The 18,458-nt window shown below is 43.3% G+C and overlaps 1 protein-coding gene across 9 annotated transcripts in view; it reads right to left on the minus strand.

Moving 5' to 3' along the window:
• Positions 1 to 18,419, minus strand: part of CHEK2 (checkpoint kinase 2) — a 59,664-nt gene extending 41,245 nt beyond the window's left edge. For 2 of the 9 annotated variants that reach the window (XR_014714283.1, XR_014714284.1), the window contains exons 1-5: positions 18,315 to 18,404; positions 16,297 to 16,408; positions 15,385 to 15,639; positions 13,089 to 13,213; positions 3,946 to 4,093 (exon numbers count right to left, since the gene is read on the minus strand). Coding sequence is in view for 7 of the 9 variants with exons in the window: in XM_084649555.1 (XP_084505681.1) it covers positions 3,946 to 4,093; positions 13,089 to 13,213; positions 15,385 to 15,634 (523 nt within the window). In the remaining 2 variants the exon portion in view is untranslated. Of the gene's footprint in view, positions 1 to 3,945; positions 4,094 to 13,088; positions 13,214 to 15,384; positions 15,640 to 16,296; positions 16,409 to 17,714; positions 17,739 to 17,810; positions 17,962 to 18,314 lie in introns of those variants that run through there. The other 7 variants (XM_084649555.1, XM_084649556.1, XM_084649557.1 and 4 more) reach the window with 7 other exon arrangements.
• Positions 18,420 to 18,458: the final 39 nt, after the last annotated feature.

The raw sequence follows: 18,458 nt of genomic DNA on the forward strand, positions 1-18,458 counted from the left end.
GCAGCAGTAATAGAAACCCTTACCCCTGAAGTACAATGGCACTTCCTCTATGGCCCCTGCCTGAAGAGACTAGACACCCTGTTGAAGGGCAATCTCATGAGAATGGTCCCTGAAGAGGGATAGGAAGAGGGTGGGAAGGGGGTAGAACTGAACTGGATGGCATACCACAGTTCCACCAGACTTTCAGACTGGTAGGTCTTACATATGTGAACCCAAGCACTTAGTGGGATAAGCGATTAGTATCAAACAATGGGCAACAGATGGGGCTATGGTAACAGGTACACTATCTTTGACAAACCCATCAAAATGACTGGGTGAGACAGCTGGATGAGATAAACCCACTGATGCTGAAGAAGAGAGTGGTGGAGGGTGTCTCTTATAACTTCTGTCCTTTTTCCTTCGTGGATCTTGGGATTGGGGAGCAAACCCCTGCACTCTGTATAGCTACTGTGGGCGACACTGCTTTCTTTTTGCTGCCTGAGTATAGACTCCAAGAGATTGAATGTTGCCCTGGAATCCTTAAGGTTATGAAGCCTGTTGTCTGTTTTCTCTGAAAAGATAGGAGGGACCTTCAAAGGTACAGTACTGGATAGTCTAGAGGTAGCCCAGACAACTGGAACCACGAACACCTTTTTACAGTGACAGCCAACACCATGATTCGAGCAGCTGAGTCTGCGCGATCCCAACTGTCCTGCAGGGCAGTCCTAGCCACCAGTACTCTCTTCAGCCATTATTGCAAACTCTTGTCTGCAGTCCTCAAATAGTTTGTCTTTAAATTTCATCATTTTCTCTAGAGGGCGAAGTCATGTTGACTCAGAGTTTGTTGATTTGCAATCCTGAGTTGCAGGCTTCCTGAAGAATAAAATTTGCGACCAAACAGATCCAGCTTCGAGTCTTTCCTTTATGGCACAAAAGCTTTTTGTCCCTCTCTATCCCACTCATTGGCAGCTGCCACAAGAGAACACGGAGTGGGGATGAGAATAAAAATGTTCATACCCCTTACAGGAGACAAAGCACATCCTCTCAGCTCATTTTGCTGTGAGGTTCCAGGAGGAGGGGGCCTGCCTAAGGGCCTTGACTGGCAACATGATGGTGTCATAGCTGCACCGTGATGCTGTCGCTGATACCAGGATGTCCAACAACTTGTGAGAGCTTTCACGCACCTCTTCTGCCTGAATGTCAAGTACAGAGGTTGCTATTTTTAAAAGATCTTGATGAGCTCTGTGGTCCTTTGGCAGTGTCACTTAACCACTCAACAGCCTCGTCAGGTGACAAGGATGAAACAGACATCTGAGGTGGTGGTTGCTCTGTGACTAGTGGCAGGGGGTGCCTGAGTGGCTTCTGGCTGCTTGGTACCAGGAAATGGTACCAATTTCTTGTGGTGCACTCTCCATGTCAGTGAGCAAGATGCTTCACGGGAGGTTCTAGCTGGGGGGACACCACAGGGTGTCCAGAATGACCATCGATACGGGCCCAAGTCCCATCCTTGCCTGGGCCATTGACCCTTAGAAGGATCCCAGTGCATGGCCCATGGTCCCAACGACTCTGATGAGAGGTATGTTCCCCATCCTGGGTGGGATACAGAGGGTCTCACCTCTGAGTCCAAGGAAAAGAGTCAGATGCTTCTGACAGTGGCGGTGCAAATCCAGAATGGACTAGTAAAACGTAGTCTGAGCCCAAGGACAGCAGTACCAGGGAACTCATGGGAGGCTTTTCTCTAGCCAACACGGATTTCTGTGGAGGCTTGGGTAGCAGCACCACACGATCTCAATGAGGCAAGGTATGAACCACAGGCAGTACCAAGAAGCTAAGCAAGTCTCTTGTGGCTGCATACGCCTCCAGGGTTGCTGCGATCGGCACCTTCTGTTGGAGCCATAAATGTCTTTCAGGAGAAATGTCTGGCACAGGCTTCAGAGGCAGCAATCCCCTCTTCAGAAGCATTAAGTATTTCTGGAGGGGATTTATCCCCCAAACACTTCTTCTGGTATCTGGTTCCGTCAGGGTACCGACACAGGCAAGCAAGGCACCAAACCAGAAGAAGGCCTAAGCATTTCCTTTGGTACTCGGGAACAATCCCAAGGAGCTGCAGACATCTCCAGCAAAATGCTCCAGACTGAAGTAAATGTATATGGGGCACTCACCCCATGTGATGACTCTGATAGGGGTCAAAGTGCTGCATCCATAAGCAAGCACTTAAGCCTCGTCACTTTATCTTTTTTCAAGTGGAGCTTGAACCCTTTGCAGATGTGACATTGTCACGAGCATGGGATTCCCCCAAACATTTCTAACAAGTCAGGTGTGGGTCACTGACTGACATGGGTTTCACAGAGGTGCAGCACGACTTAAAACCTGGTGAACACCGCATCATTCCAGTAGCTGTATCACAAGATAGAAAGTGTCAAGAGAGACCAAAAGCAGCAACCTAGTACTAAAAATTGTCTTACACTAACTATAATTGACAAATTAGTAAACAGGATCTATATCAGAGGAGGGCAAACTATGGCCCGCAGGACCATCCTGCCCAGCCCTGAGCTCCCAGCTGGCGAGGCTAGTCCCCGGCCCTCCCTCGCTGTTCTCCCTCCCCCAAAGCCTCAGCACGCCTTGCCGCCAGCACTCTGGCCCACCACTGTTACCTGCCACTCTTGCCGGGCAGCGCGGTGGTGTGGTTGGCTCCAGCATGGTAAGGGAGCGGGGAGTCCCGGGGCGGCAGTCAGGGGACAGTTGGATGGTTCGGGGGGCCATCAGGGAGCAGGGGGGGCAGTCAGGGGTCGGAGGTGTGGATAGGGGACAGGAAGAAGAGGGGCTTGGATAGAGGGTGGGGTCCCAGGGGGCAGTAGGGGCGGGTGTCCCAGAAGGGGGTAGTCAGGGGACAAGGAGCGGGGGGGTTCGATTGGTCAGGGATTCTGAGGGGGGCATTCAGGTGGTGGGAAGTGGAAGGGGGCAGATAAGGGGTGGGGGCCAGGCTGTTTGAGGAGGCACAGCCTTCCCTACCCAGCCCTCCATATAGTTTTGCAACCCCAATGTGGCCCTTGGGCCAAAAAGTTTGCCCACCCCGATCTATATACAGAAAAGGCGTGAGGAAAGCACTTAAGTTAACCAGTCTGAATCACCATCACTGGTGGCAAGGAACTGGAAGGGAAGTCATGGTGGTTCCACCCTCTTATACCAGCAGGCAGTGGTGTGTGGCGACTGAGGGCACACTAGCCATCCCAACAGGTACTACTGAGGAAAAAATATCACCAACTCCTGTACATGGGGCGCACACATACCTACAGTAAAATGGACAAATGCAAACACTCGAAAGAATACTTTTGATTAACAAGATGATCTCATTATTGAAAGAGAACTTCCGTAATAGTAACATCTTCAATGTCAGCTGCTCCACAACAATTCTCCAGCATGACAAATCCCAACACTTCTTCATAATCTATTACCACTGTACTCAAGAGTAAAAATACAAGGAGAGACCCGTCAGTCTCATGCTACAGATCTAAAACCCAAGAGTGTGAATCATGTATTCATGGTACTGCTACAACAAAAATCCTCACTTTAATTTTTCAGTTTGTTTCCTTCGTACATAAGATGCTGCCATGTGCACAGACATATTCACAACTTCTCCTGTATAGTAAATTAGTTTTCCCTGTTTAACAACTGTGAGAGAAAAGCATTTTTTAAAATGTGATTTTAAAAGCACAAACTTTGGCGGTGGGACCCAGGATCAAATGTAGTACCTGCAAATACTTTTAACTCCCTTTTTAAAATTTACTAATTTCAGGTGTGTAAGACAATCTTCAAGATTTTGTGTATAAAAAGTAGTGGGAAAATATAAAATATTACCTTTATCCACAGTTTCCATCTATTATTTTCTCTCTAAAGCATTTAGAAGGAGCACAATTTTAAGAAAGATGCTATTTAAAATCAAGTTATCTTTGTACTTTATTTTACCTTTGTTAGTCTGTACAGACAGTGCAATTTCAGAATTGTGAGTCAATGGGAGCCTTTTCCCTTTCCCAATAAGCTCTTTATTTAGAAAAGTCCCATTTGCACTGTGGTCCTCAATGTAGGCAACATAGGAGTTTCTTGGTCCCATTTCCTAAAAAAAAAAAAAAAGGAAGAAAAAAAAAAGGTAACAATACAGAAAGATGGCTTTTATCAAGAAGCTGTAATGAACCATATCGGAGTTTAACACAATTTATTTTCCTTAATTCAGGAAATAATACATCATGAAAACGGTTTTGAACAATGTATTTGGCAACACTGTTAACTGGTGGTGAAGAAAAAAAAGAAAGGAAGCCAGTCCCTGCAGAAGAGAGGAAGAGATGATGGAGACAGCCAGGGACTGTAGCCTAAGGAAAAGTGAAGATGATGTACATGGGACTGCGAGAGAGAACATAAAACAGATTCATATCAACACCAGGATTGTCTACATGATCAGGGACTCCATACTCAGAAGAACTGACAGGCCTGTCACCAGACCAGATCGAGAGAACAGAAGAGTGTGCTGTATGGCAGAAGCAAGGATACAAGAGTGGATGTAAGACTGGAGAGGACCTCAAGGGAGCAGGGAAAAATCCAATGACTGTTCTGCATGTCAGGATGAATGATACTGGTAGATTTCCATCGGACTGGATCAAGGATGACTACACTCAGCTGGCTAAGACATTTACAGACGTGGAAGCTCAGATGATTTTCCGTGGAATACTTTTCGTCCCTAGAGGAGGAAGGAGGGTGATGGCATGACAACATAATGAAGTTCAACTGAGGGCTCAAGGATTGGAGCTACAAGGCAGGTTTTGGGATGATTAACCATTGGAGGCATCTAGGGAAAGAAGACTCTTCTCAACAGATGATCTCCAGTCAAGTACCTAGGATATTTATCTTCTGGCACCAAGGCTGTCATGACTGATAAGTGGAGAGGCCTGGGGGAAACAACTGAAATGCTTGTACACAAATGAAAAGAGTCTAGGCAATAAAATGGAGGAACTGGAACTACTGGTGCAGGAGGTCAAACAAGACATTATAGGGATCATAGAAACATGGTGGAATAGCAATCATTACTGGAATATAGTTATTGAAAAGTATCTGCTGTTTAGAAGAGACAGGAATAAAGGTAAAGGTGCAGGGGCAGTGTTGTTCATCAACGATGCAGTAAATTGGAAAGAAATACAAAGCTATGCTACAGACAAAACAGAACCTGTTTGTGTCAAAATCACTTTGGGGAAGGATTGTAAAAGAGGTTCTGTGGGGATAGTGTTAGGGACCTGCTATAGATCTGATGTGATTATTGGGCCTAAAAATTTACTTTAAGTTCAACAGTAAAAAGTAAGTGAAAGTTCACCAAATGTTACAACCTATAACAACAAATGTTAAAAGAAAATAGGTCAAGTTGTTTTTAATAATAATTGTTATGAATAAGTGCAAAAAAATATACAAAAACTAAATTCGTCCAAACAAAAAAAAGGCCTACTAATATAGTTTAAAAACTGTTAAAATCATGTTTAGTAAAAAAAAAAAAAAATGTAAAGCCATAAATGAACTAACTAAAATTAGTGTGGCAAATATTAGGCCTAGCCGGTGAACAAAATAATAAGGGAGATGAACTATGAAGCCCACTTTTCCCCCTTTGGGAGTTCTTAAAAGAGACTTTGGGGGAGGGGAGAAATCACTCTCCTGTCCCACCTTGCATTCCCACTCATCTCATCTTCTCTGACGCCAAGACAGAAGGAGCAGACCAGACAGAAAGACTCAGCATGAGAGGAAGGCCATTAGGCCTTGCTCAAGGAACTTTTGTTTTTCACTTGAAAGTCCTAAAAATCATGATATCATCATGACATCCAGCCCTCAGCCTATCTGTGTGGATACCTAATTGCCAGAACCGCAGAGGCATGCAAGATTCTGTTCCACCTCCTTTCCTTTTGTGTTACTTTGTCCCCTTTCCTTCCTCCTTTCCTATCTCTCATTCTCTTGGCTTTTCATCAAATCCTGAAATCAGCTGCACTGCATCAGCACAGGCAGTTGAAATGACCACAATCCTGCCCTAAGGAGAAAAACCCAATCAGATGATGTTCATGACCAGAATGTGAACTAGGATCCAAGAAACAGGTGTCATGGTCAACCTGCCAAACAAAGCATTCATTCATAAGTGTTCCAAAAACATCAACAAAAATGAATTTCCCCCACCTTTTCTATCATCTCTCTCCCCACCACCTTGTGTCTATTTCTTAGAAACAGGAGAAGTAAATACTCTTCACACAACATAACTGAAAGTAAAATTACCCTTTTTTGATGGAAAAGGGTTAAATAAATATAAAAAATAATATTTTGTAAAAAAATTAAGTTTGTTTTGCATAATCATTCAATTTCAGTTTCAATATAAATGCACATTTTAATTTCTTAGTTTTTTCTGTGTTTAAATCAATAAACTTTCAGTTTTAAAATTAATACTTTTAAGTGTTTGCCAAGAAACCAAGTAACACCAAGGCCTCTGTTAAAAAACAAAAACAACTAAGAGTCACTGTTTTAATGTTAATGTTCCACAATAAAAAAGCTAAACATCTTTAACTCTTTTAGCCCTTAAAATCAAAACAAGAGATCCCCAGGTCAGACTCAGACACAGATAATTATCTCTTTAATATTATTAGAGAGATAAATACTGTTGGGAATTGTGGCATAATGGGAGACTAACCTCCCGGATACAGATAGAGAATAAATGCTATTAATACTGTTGGGGCCCAATTATTCCTGGGTGTGACAGATGCCAGTTTTCTTCACCAAATTGTCATGGAACCAACAATTTAAGACTAGATTTTAGTAAGTAGTAAGGACATAAGGAAGTATGGAAGTATGGGCTGGATGAATGCACTATAAGGTGGGTAGAAAGCTGGCTAGATTGTCGGGCTCAACGGGTAGTGATCAATGGCTCCATGTCTAGTTGGCAGCCGGTATCAAGTGGAGTGCCCCAAGGGTCAGTCCTGGGGCCGGTTTTGTTCAATATCTTCATAAATGATCTGGAGGATGGTGTGGATTGCACTCTCAGCAAATTTGCGGATGATACTAAACTAGGAGGAGTGGTAGATACGCTGGAGGGCAGGGATAGGATACAGAGGGACCTAGACAAATTGGAGGATTGGGCCAAAAGAAATCTGATGAGGTTCAATAAGGATAAGTGCAGGGTCCTGCACTTAGGATGGAAGAATCCAATGCACAGCTACAGACTAGGGACCGAATGGCTAGGCAGCAGTTCTGTGGAAAAGGACCTAGGGGTGACAGTGGACGAGAAGCTGGATATGAGTCAACAGTGTGCCCTTGTTGCCAAGAAGGCCAATGGCATTTTGGGATGTATAAGTAGGGGCATAGCGAGCAAATCGAGGGACGTGATTGTTCCCCTCTATTCGACATTGGTGAGGCCTCATCTGGAGTACTGTGTCCAGTTTTGGGCCCCACACTACAAGGATGTGGATAAATTGGAGAGAGTCCAGCGAAGGGCAACAAAAATGATTAGGGGTCTAGAACACATGACTTATGAGGAGAGGCTGAGGGAGCTGGGATTGTTTAGCCTGCAGAAGAGAAGAATGAGGGGGGATTTGATAGCTGCTTTCAACTACCTGAAAGGGGGTTCCAAAGAGGATGGCTCTAGACTGTTCTCAATGGTAGCAGATGACAGAACGAGGAGTAATGGTCTCAAGTTGCAGTGGGGGAGGTTTAGATTGGATATTAGGAAAAACTTTTTCACTAAGAGGGTGGTGAAACACTGGAATGCATTACCTAGGGAGGTGGTAGAATCTCCTTCATTAGAGGTTTTTAAGGTCAGGCTTGACAAAGCCCTGGCTGGGATGATTTAACTGGGAATTGGTCCTGCTTCGAGCAGGGGGTTGGACTAGATGACCTTCAGGGGTCCCTTCCAACCCTGATATTCTATGATTCTATGACATCATAGAAGAGCTGATCGTAGGAAATAACCTTGGATCGTGTGATCACAAGCTGATTCAGTTTAAATTAAATAGAAGGATAATCAAAACCAGATCATCAACTATGGTTTTTGATTTCAAAAGGGCAAAGTTTGGGAAATTAAGGGAACTAGTTTAAGAAGTCAGCTGGACCAAAGAGCTCAAAGACTTAAAAATGCAGGAGGCGGCTTGGAATTTCTTCAAATCAACTAGACAAAAACTATTTGAAATTTCCCAAGAAAGGGGAAAATACTTGTAGGGAAAGACTCAGACCCAGCTGGATGAATATCTACCTAAAAAGGTTATTAGGAATAAGCAGAGAGCATATAGAGAATGAAGAATGGAGTTGATTAGTAAAGAAAGCTACATCATGGAGGTCAGAAAATGGAATAAAATGAGAATTGCTAAAAGTCAGGCTGAATTAGCTCTTGCCAAGGAAATTAAAATAAATAATAAAGAGGTTTTTTAGTTATATAACTAAAAAGACATTAAGGATGAATGAAGTTGGGCTGCTATGCAGTGTGGATGGGAAGGAGATTAAAAGATCATTTAGGTATGACCAAAAAACTAAATGAATATTTTACCTCAGCTCTCCATAACAATGATAATATAAAAAGAAAAGGAGTACTTGTGGCACCTTAGAGGCTAACCAATTTATTTGAGCATGAGCTTTCGTGAGCATGAGCTTTTCGTAGCTCACGAAAGCTCATGCTCAAACAAATTGGTTAGTCTCTAAGGTGCCACAAGTACTCCTTTTCTTTTTGTGAATACAGACTAACACGGCTGTTACTCTGAAACCAATGAGAATATAGAATGGGCATGAAGGCAGTATGGCTGATAGAAATGAGTGACTAGAAATGGAAATTACCACATCTGATGTGGAAGAAAAACTTGTGCTCAAATCAGAGGGACTGGATAATTTACATCCCAGAATATTGAAAGACCTGGCATATGAGATGTCACATCCAGTAGTAAGGATTTTTAAAAAATCTATCTATTCAGGGGGTAGTACCATATGACTGGAGAATAGCTAATGTCAGGCTATATTTGAGAAAAGGCCAAAAAAAAAAAATTGTGATTCGGCCAGTTACAGACCAGTTAGTCTGACCTGTGGTTTGCAAGATTTTAGAGCAAATTGTGAAGGAAAGGATCATTAAATTCGTAGAAGTAAATGTAATGGGGATGTAACGCAAAATGGATTAAATAAAGGTAGATCATGCCAGATTAACTAATTTCCTCCTTTGAGAAAATAACTGAATTTTTAGATAAGGTAAATGCAGTAGATTTAACATACGTGGACTTCACTAAAGCATTTGACACAGTACCACATGGGCAATTAATACTTAAATTAGGGAAGATGGGGATCAGTATAAGCATTATACGATGGATAAGGAAGTGGCTAAAGGGGAGAAGACATTGGGTTGTTCTGAAAGGTAAATTATTGGACTGGAAAGAGGTTAATAGCGAAGTCCCTAAAAGACTGATCTTGGGACCAATGTTATTCAATATCTTTAATAAACACCTTGGCACAAAAAGTAAGAGTGTGCTAATTAAATATGATGATAATACAAAATTGGGAGGCATTGTCAATACAGATGAGGATCAGATTATTATACAGGAAGATCTGACTGACCTTGAAGACTGGAGTGACAGGAATGGAATAAAATTCAAATACTACAAAGTTCAAGGTCATGCACTTAGAGTCTAATAATGAGAATTTCTGCAATAAACTGGGAGCTCCTAAATTGGAAGTGAGAGAGGAGAGAAACCTGGGTGTGTGGGTCGATCACAGGATAACTATGAACTGCTACCAGCTGTGAATAAGGCAAATGTGATCCTACAATTTATTAGGTGAGGTATTTCCAGTAGAGAGAGAGAAGTATTAGTACCACTGTACAAGACATTGGTAAGACCTCATTTGGTCACCCATGTTCAAGAAAGATTCAACTAGGAAAGGTCCAGAGAAGAGCTACTGGGATGATATCCTGGGAGGGTTTGTTGTTGTTTTTTTATTAATTTCCTTCCTCTGAAGCCTCTGAGATGGATATGGCTGGAGATGGGACACTTAGCGGGGTAGGCCAGGCTCTGAAGTGGAACCAAGCATTCTCTCTCTCTCTCAGTTGCTTAGCTGGCTGGTTCCTGCTCACATGCTCAGGGTCTAACTTATTGCCACATGTGGGGCCAGGGAAGGAATTTTCCCCCAGGTCAGACTGGGAGTGACCCTGAGGATATTTTGCCTTCCTCTGCAGTATGTGTGAATGGTGGTTATATAGCTCATTTAATCATTGCTGTTGCAACAGCCTCATTACTGTTGCACTACAGTCCCTCTTTGTCAGGGCCCTTAATGTGGGCTCTCTGACCTAGTGGTTGGAGCCAGGAGTAAACTATGGTCACATCAAGGGTCAAGCCAGAGTCAGAGCCAAACGTTATGCCAAGGGTCAAAGCTGGAGTCAGCAACCGGGGTCTGAGTGAGGAAGTAGGAATCAAGAACCAGATCTGGTAACAGGAGCAGGGAGGAGACACGGTAGTAGCAGGGATGAGGCATGGTAGCAGGAATAAGGAGTAGAAACCAGGTAAGGAAGCAGAGACTTGGTCTCAGAGATCTGTGTAGCAACAGGCCTGGAAACTAGTCAGTAGGCATGTTGCTCAGACAAGAGATGGGACAGGAAGAGCAAACTTTATAGCGAGTGGTATCCAATCAGCAATGTTCTGTTAGTCATCTGTCCCTGTGCACTCAGTGGGTGTAACTTTTGGTGGTGGGGTTTTAGCAGCAGTTCCCTCATCTCCCCTTGCAGCTCAGTGATGTAGAGGAAAAAGATCATGCTTTCAGCAGCCCCACGGTCCTGTGTTTGAGACCTGTGGCATCCCTAGTCTCTGCATTTGGCACATAACAGTTTAGTCTCCTGGAGGCTGTAACAGTTTGGTCTAATTTTGGTTGTTGAATTCAATATGTGGATGCTGAGTGCTACCAGTGGTCTCTGATGTACAGGTGGTCGGACTAAATAACCTAGTGGTCCCTTCTAGCCTTAAACTCTATGACTCAAGTCTTTGAAAACAGGGTGGATAAAAATCAGTGATTTTTAAAAAAAGAAAAAAAACAACCAATTTTTATTTAAATTAACTACATTCTTTTTAAAAAATAAACCTATTTAAAACTAAATTTTAAATTATGACAACCGACGTTAAGGCCTACATTTACTATAATCTATTAAAATCATGTAAATTAAATGAAAAAATATTAAGCAGTACATGTTTACTCCCAAAGTTTTATAGAAAGTCAAATCTCTGAACTGCTAAAAGTCACTGGCTAAGCATCTGAAACCAGAATTTTCTGAAGTGCTAAACAGCTTTTGACAGCAGTAGCCTCTTCTACATGTGCAGAGAGGATATTTTCTTCATTTCAGTTTTTTCAACTTATTCAGATCAATGACTAGTTCATTCAAAGATAAGAAAGTGACTGGGAGTTGAAAAAGCAGGAAAGCTTGTTTTCCTCTTCCAATCTATGTATAAAAACTAAGTGAGGGGATGAAATCTAATCGTTCTAAAATCTTGAAATACATAGTGACCAGAAACCATCACAGATTCATTAACTATATATACTTCTTTTATTTAATAAATCGGTTGTTTCTAAATGCCAAACATGTTTTGACACCTTTTACATCTTCTTGTGTATCGAGGACATTTAAGGTAGTTTTATTTAACCAATAAAAAACATTCATAGATTCTGTGGCAAGAAGGGACCATTATAATCATCTAGTCTGACCTCTTGTACAACACAGAGCATAGAGCTTCTCTAAAATAATGTATCTTTCAGGAAATCATCCAATCTTGATATAAAATTCTCAGTGATGAAGAATCAGCCCCAATCCTGGGTAAATTGTTCCAATCATTAATTATTCTCACTGTTAAAAATTTACACCTTATTTCTAGTCTGAATTTGAGTCGCTTTAGCTTCCAGCCACTGGATCATGTTACACCTTTCTCTGCTAGATTGAAGAACCCATCAGGTACTTACATATTTTTCAAGTCATCCCTTAATCTTCTCTTTGTTAAGCTTAAGAGATTGCACTCTTTTCATCCGTCTCATGGCTCTTCCTTGAACCCTCTGCAATTTATCAGCATCCTTCTTGAATTGTGGGCACCCGAACTGGACACAGTATTTCAGCAGCAGTAACACCAATGCCAAATACAGAGGTAAAATAACCTCTCTACTCCTACTCAAGATACCCCTGTTTATGCATCCTAGGACACCGTTAGTTCTTTTGGCCGCAGTATTCATATTGGGAGCTCACATACAGCTAATTATCCATCACATCGCTCAAATCTTTTTCAGAGTCACTGATTCTCAGGATAAAGGCCCACACACTGTAAGTATGGCCTACATTCTTTGTTTCTAGATGTTTTCTTGCTCCCAGTTTACCAAGAGATCTCGGTCACTCTGAATCAGTGACCTGTCTGTCTGCTTCACTACCTCTCCCAACTTTTGTCTCATCTGCAAACTTTACCAGTGACTATTTTATGTTTGCTTCTAGGTTATTACACAGCGTAGGACCAATAACTGATCCATGTGGGACCCCACTGGAAACACCCCACTCAATTACTATTCTCCATTTACAGTTACAGTTTAAGACCTGTAAATTAGTTATGCTGGTTTTGCTCATTTTTAACTGAATTCCAGTTTCCATCCAAATAGAGCTTGACACGAATCACAAATAAAAATTAAAATCACCTACTAATAAGAAATGTGCCATTCACCATTTCTAACAGAATAAAAAAATGTAAAAATTAAGAACACAAATAAATGTATGTTACACTATATAACTGTCTAAATAAATGTGGATAAATATAGTACCTCCTCCTGGTACTACATTTAGTGTAAAAGCTATATTTAATTGCTAATCAGTATGTTTTAATGGTTACCAACCAATGAGAACCAACTTGTCTTTAAGAAAATAACTAAAAACTGTATATGCAAAGTAAGATCCTAATTTATTATTTAAATCAAGGCTTCCAGGTTGCTGATTTAAATCAATCCACCTTGTCTGAAAAGCAGTGAAGCTTTGATTTAGAATTTTTCAGTTAATCCAGTTTCCTTCTTTACAGGACAGGGGGAAAGGGGTAAACGGCCTTTTTAGCACCTACCCTGAAGATTCGGAAGTGCTTCTTGCTGTAGTTTTGGTATAAGCCTGTCTCGGTCAACCCTAGCTTAGCAAAGCTATAATCACAGCTTCTGTCTCTGCCAAACCAACACTCGTCATTCACGCAGTCTGGGATTGGGGGGACAAGGAGGGAGGGAGGAAGAGAGAGAGAGAGAGAGAGAGAACACAAAATTCCAGTAAATTAGACCTACCACTGCAAAATGGTACCAAATTATAGCACTTGGAACAGGAGACAAAGCAAGATTCATCAGACACTGCCTGAACCCTATGCTACTTCTTTATTTCTAAATAAAGATAAAAGACAGTTGTTTCCCGCCCCCACTTCTGTCCCTTTTAACATGACTCACATTAACATTTCATGTATAAGAATGAAAATGTGAAGCAAAATAAAAACTGTCTCACTCCAAAAACTACAAATTCTGGTTGAGCAACACCAGAATTCACATGCATACGCATAAAGAACCAGACCCCTTTAAAATAAACTATGTGTAATCATAGTTAATTTTTAAATGGTGAAAAGCTAATTTAAGAACCAAAACACTACTATCTAGAGCAATGATTAGTAATAAACAAAACTGCAGCAACAAGAAAAAATGTCTAGATGTAGCAGTTAAAAGGTTCTCAAAAATCTAGGGATGAGACAGTCCCAACTAATGCTTCAATCCTTACAAACATACTTAGTTTTACTTATGTAAGTAACTACATTGGGATCACTCATGTGCATAATTGTTTGCAGGATCAGGGCTTAAAGTTTAGTAATTTCGGTGAGTCTTTCACACAACCTACAGGGAAGATGCAAAGGGTTTTTTTTAAAAATAGAAAAAACAAATGGTCAGGGAGGCTCAGGGTCAGTTGTAATGCTTGAAACTATTTAGTTTTTTTTTAAAAAAGATTTACTACATTTTACGTTGAGGGTGTCCCTTTAAGTTTCTAGCCCTTATAACTGTAATAATAGTTTTTCAAACATGAATCTGGTTTTATATGATGTCCCCATTTCTGCAGATAGCTCCAAGGCTTCTGCGGTTGCTCACAACTTTGTCAGGCAACAGCAATGTAAGATAAACACAGCTCTGGTCAGTTGCACTGATGGACAGCTGTGAAATTGTCTAGAATAAGATTAATTTTACATTGCTGGTGCTTGGGAGAACTTTGAGCAATAGTAGAGGTACTCAAATTTAGTATTGTAATGGAATGATCAATCCACTAGAGAAGTTTCAAAAATCGAAGGCTGGGGAAGAGTGACAGTAAGAGACCCATTCCCCTGCCCCCTACAGCATCCAGGAAGCTGAACAATGTGTAAAATAGTGGAAACCCTTCTCCTTAACAACAGCTAGGAGATTTTGGGAAGGAGACTAGAAGCAGAATGCACCTTTTCCCTTCCAGCAGCTAGAAGGGAGGTAGAATTTCAAATTCATTAGGCAACTCCTAGCTAGATTCTGATATAAGAGAAAATATTTTTGTATCGACTCTGAGCTAATAGACATGGTAATTTTTCATATCCCTTTTTAAGAGGAATCACAGTTACCACAAGAAAAATGCAGACACTGCCTGATAGAACTGTGACAGAACTGTTATAAATTTATTCTCCTATTTATCTATTTTAAAAATAAGATAATTGTGCATTATTAACGAAGGAAAACCTAATGGCAGATCGCTAACAAGCAAGTGAAGCCTGCTGTGGCTTTAAGGACTATCTGCTCCACATCAATACAGCAGACTGGCATGAGATCATGGTAAAAGCACTGCTCTCACAGTATGTCTGCTAGCTAAGTATGTTGATCTGCACTTGACTTGCTCTGCCTAAGACCAGGAAAAGCATACAAACTGCTACTGAGTCACACAGATTAAAACATCTTTTTTTAGTTCTAGCAGATAAATGGCATGCACCTAGGCATCAAATTATTCTTAGAAATGTCATTATTCTTTTTCCCACCCTGGGTTCAGTAATGAGACAAGTTAAAAGAGTTAAATATATGGCTATACTAACATTCAATAGTACAAAATCTTAGCCAGGCAAATAGGGAGGCAGTAAAGGAGAATTCTTGAAAGAATTCTTCCTCCAGATTGATAGATGCTGTATATCTTTGTTCCCTATGGCAGCAACATTACTTACCAAATATACACTCCCTACAAAAATCCAAACAAAAGCTGCAATCACACCATCAATTATACTTTACCATTAATTCAAAAGCGAAATATTCCATTTTATTAAATTTCCTCAGGATTTTTGTCCTATTACACACATTGGCTTGAGAGAACCCACTATGGTATATACATACCATAATTGCAGAAACCCTTTCCAAGTGCAAAGAGACGACCCCATGGCTGAGGAACAATTTCTTCAGGTTCCTGATCCTCAGGAATTGAAGGAAGTTCCTGAGTAGGAACTGTGTCTAAAGAACTGAGGGTCCCAGAACTGGAAGAAGACTGACTGGCACTCTGTGATCCACTGGAGGAAGAACTTGTACCACTCTGAGACTGCTGGGCACCTTGAGATTGCTGGGATTCATTTCCAGTCTCCCGAGACATCTTGGCTTCAGAACCAAAGTTTAAAACAGAGATTACTTTATATTGTATAGGATTTCTCATCATCAAAACTAATTCAGCTGACAAATATTTAAATACAATTAAAACAGACATTGTAGTAGTTTTCAAGGTGAAATTTCTGGCCTAAAGAACTCAGCAGAGTTGTGGATAATGTTTAGTTTGCTCTATTTTTTTTTTTTTTGCAATCCACTTCAATTGAACAAGAATTTACCAAACAAAACAAAAAAGCGTGTAACACTCCCTCTGCTGGTTGTACAGCAGTAGTTAAACCACAATCCCTGACTTTTGGATAAGCCCTTCAGGGCACGGATTTCATATGCATTTGTGTAACACACAGCAATTATCCAGTCCTACAGTAACAACAATAGCTCTCCAAACAGAAAGAGACAATTAGAAAATGATTCAACTTGGCAAAAAGAATGCTACAAGTAGAAAATCCTGAGCAAACATTCAATATTATAGAAAACTTCTGATGCCATCCCTTCCCATTATTGGTACCATTCTTGAAAAAGGGGACAGTCTGTGGTGACAGTTTATTTTAAAAAAAACAAACTTCATTTTATACTACTTACTACTCTGATAAAATGCTGGACAGCCCAAGAGAGGTTGTTTGTTTTGTTTTTGCCTTAGCTTTGGATACAAACCTAAAGTCTCAACCTTGATTGCAGATACTCTACACAGGTACACAATGACATGAAGCTTATAAAATCAGCTGCTACACATGTGCAAGAAATAGGCATCAGAGCACAAAATAACCTGCAAAGTAGTTAATGAAGATGATAATGATCATGTATTTCCATAGTACATTTCAGCTAAAGAGATCCCAAAGCACTTCTCCACATTACTGATCATTCCAGCAGCAATTGCTTAGCCCTCATCAAAGATGCAGCTGAGCATTTTCACAATGTACTGTAAACACTAGACTAGAGCATAGGATGGAAAGTAAAAGATGCTGTATACATTTAACCCAACAGAGACAGAGAGCATTTTGGGGACTGTTGTAATAGGTGCTGTAGAAACCACTAAAACAGATAGTTATGGGGCAGGGGTGGGCAAACATTTTGGCCCGAGGGCCACATCGGGGTGCAATACATCGGGGATGTTGGATGGGGTGCGATCTCAGTTACTACTACTACAGAGAATTCTTTCCTGGGTATCTGGCTGGTGAATCTTGCCCATATGCTCAGGGTTCAGCTAATAGCGATATTTGGGGTCGGGAAGGAATTTTCCTCCAGGGCAGATTGGAAGAGGCCCTGAAGGTTTTTTGCCTTCCTCTGCAGCATGGGGCACGGGTCATTTGCTGGAGGATTCTCTGCTCCTTGAAGTCTTTAAACCATGATTTGAGAACTTCAATAGCTCAGACATAGGTGAGAGGTTTTTCACAGGAGTGGGTGTGTGAGATTCTGTGGCCTGCGTTGTGCAGGTCACACTAGATGATCATAATGGTCCCTTCTGACCTTAATATCTATGAATTTATGAAAACTGTATGGAAGGCTGGGTAGGGAAGGCTGTGCCTCCCGAAACAGCCTGGCCCCACCCCTATCCACCCTCTCCCACTTCCTCCCCCGCCTGACCCCTCAAAACCCCCGACCCATCCAACCCCCCTCCCACTCCTTATCCCCTGACTGCCCCCTCCCAGGACCCCCACCCCTAACCCTCTCCCAGGACCTCACCCCCTATCTAACCCCTCCCGCTGCCCTGACTGCCCCCCCCCAGAACTACTGCCCTATCCAACTGCCCCTGTTCCGTGTCCCCAGACTGTCCTCCAGGGCCCCTCTGCCACTTATCCAAACCCCCGGCCCCAACCCCCTTACCATGCTGCCACGCCGCCTGGCCGAAGCCAGACACGCTGCCTCGCTGCCCTGCATGAGTGGGCAGCCCTGCCGCCCTGAGTGCTGCCCACGCAGCGGTGTGGCTGCAGGCGGGGGGGGGCGGGGGGGGGCCAGAGGCTAGCCTCCCCGGCCAGGAGCTTGGGGGCCGGGCAGGACGGTCCCATGGGCTGGATGTGGCCTGCAGGCCGTAGTCTGCCCACCTCTGTTATGGGGAGACAAGAGGCTATTACCTAAATGGAAACACAACAAGGACACTAGTGCAAAGGCCCCAACTCTGGCAGAGAAACGCAAGGCTGCGGGTGCCAGGAGAGGGCGGTTCAGGTCACCTGCCGAAAGCCCTGCTGGGCGCAGACTCCCCGTCACAGGCAGACTCCCCGGCTTCCCCGCAGAGAAATGACTTTCGGGCGGGAGAGGTAACGTGCCCCGCCCCCACAGCGCGGGCAGCTTGTCTCAGGCCCCTGCAGCCGCTGGCAGAGAGGTACGTCACTGCGGGGGGGTGACAGAGACCCCCCCCGCCGCCCAGCGCCCCCCCCCGTCTCCTCGCGCCTTGCTGCGCGGGACCCGCTGGAGCGCGGCCTTGGCAGGGAGCGCTCCGAGGGCCGGGCCTGCGGCCGCCACGGAACAGAAACCGGCGCAGCCGGCGCCAGTCAGCCGCGCGGCGGAGGCGGCGCCGGGGGTCCCCCGCTCAGACGGCCCGGCCCGGCCCCGACGCTCGGGCGTGCGGCGCGGCGGGCGCAGGCCGGGGCCGGGCCTACCGGCGCGCGCAGACTCCGCGGGGCGGGCTCGCGCAGGGGGGCTGAGCCCCACGCGAACCTGAGACCCGGACTCACCCGCGCGCGAGGACTGAATGAACGCTGACCCAACTCCGAGCCCGAGCGCGCCGCTCACTGCGCATGCGCCCCGCGCGAGTCTTCTTATAAACTCAGCCAATCCGGCTTTAGTGGGTCTCGCGGGGGCTGCTGGGAGTTGTAGTT

This window comes from Lepidochelys olivacea, assembly GCF_965140295.1.
Source record: "Lepidochelys olivacea isolate rLepOli2 genome assembly, chromosome: 15".
In the NCBI taxonomy this organism is placed as follows: Eukaryota; Metazoa; Chordata; order Testudines; family Cheloniidae; genus Lepidochelys; species Lepidochelys olivacea.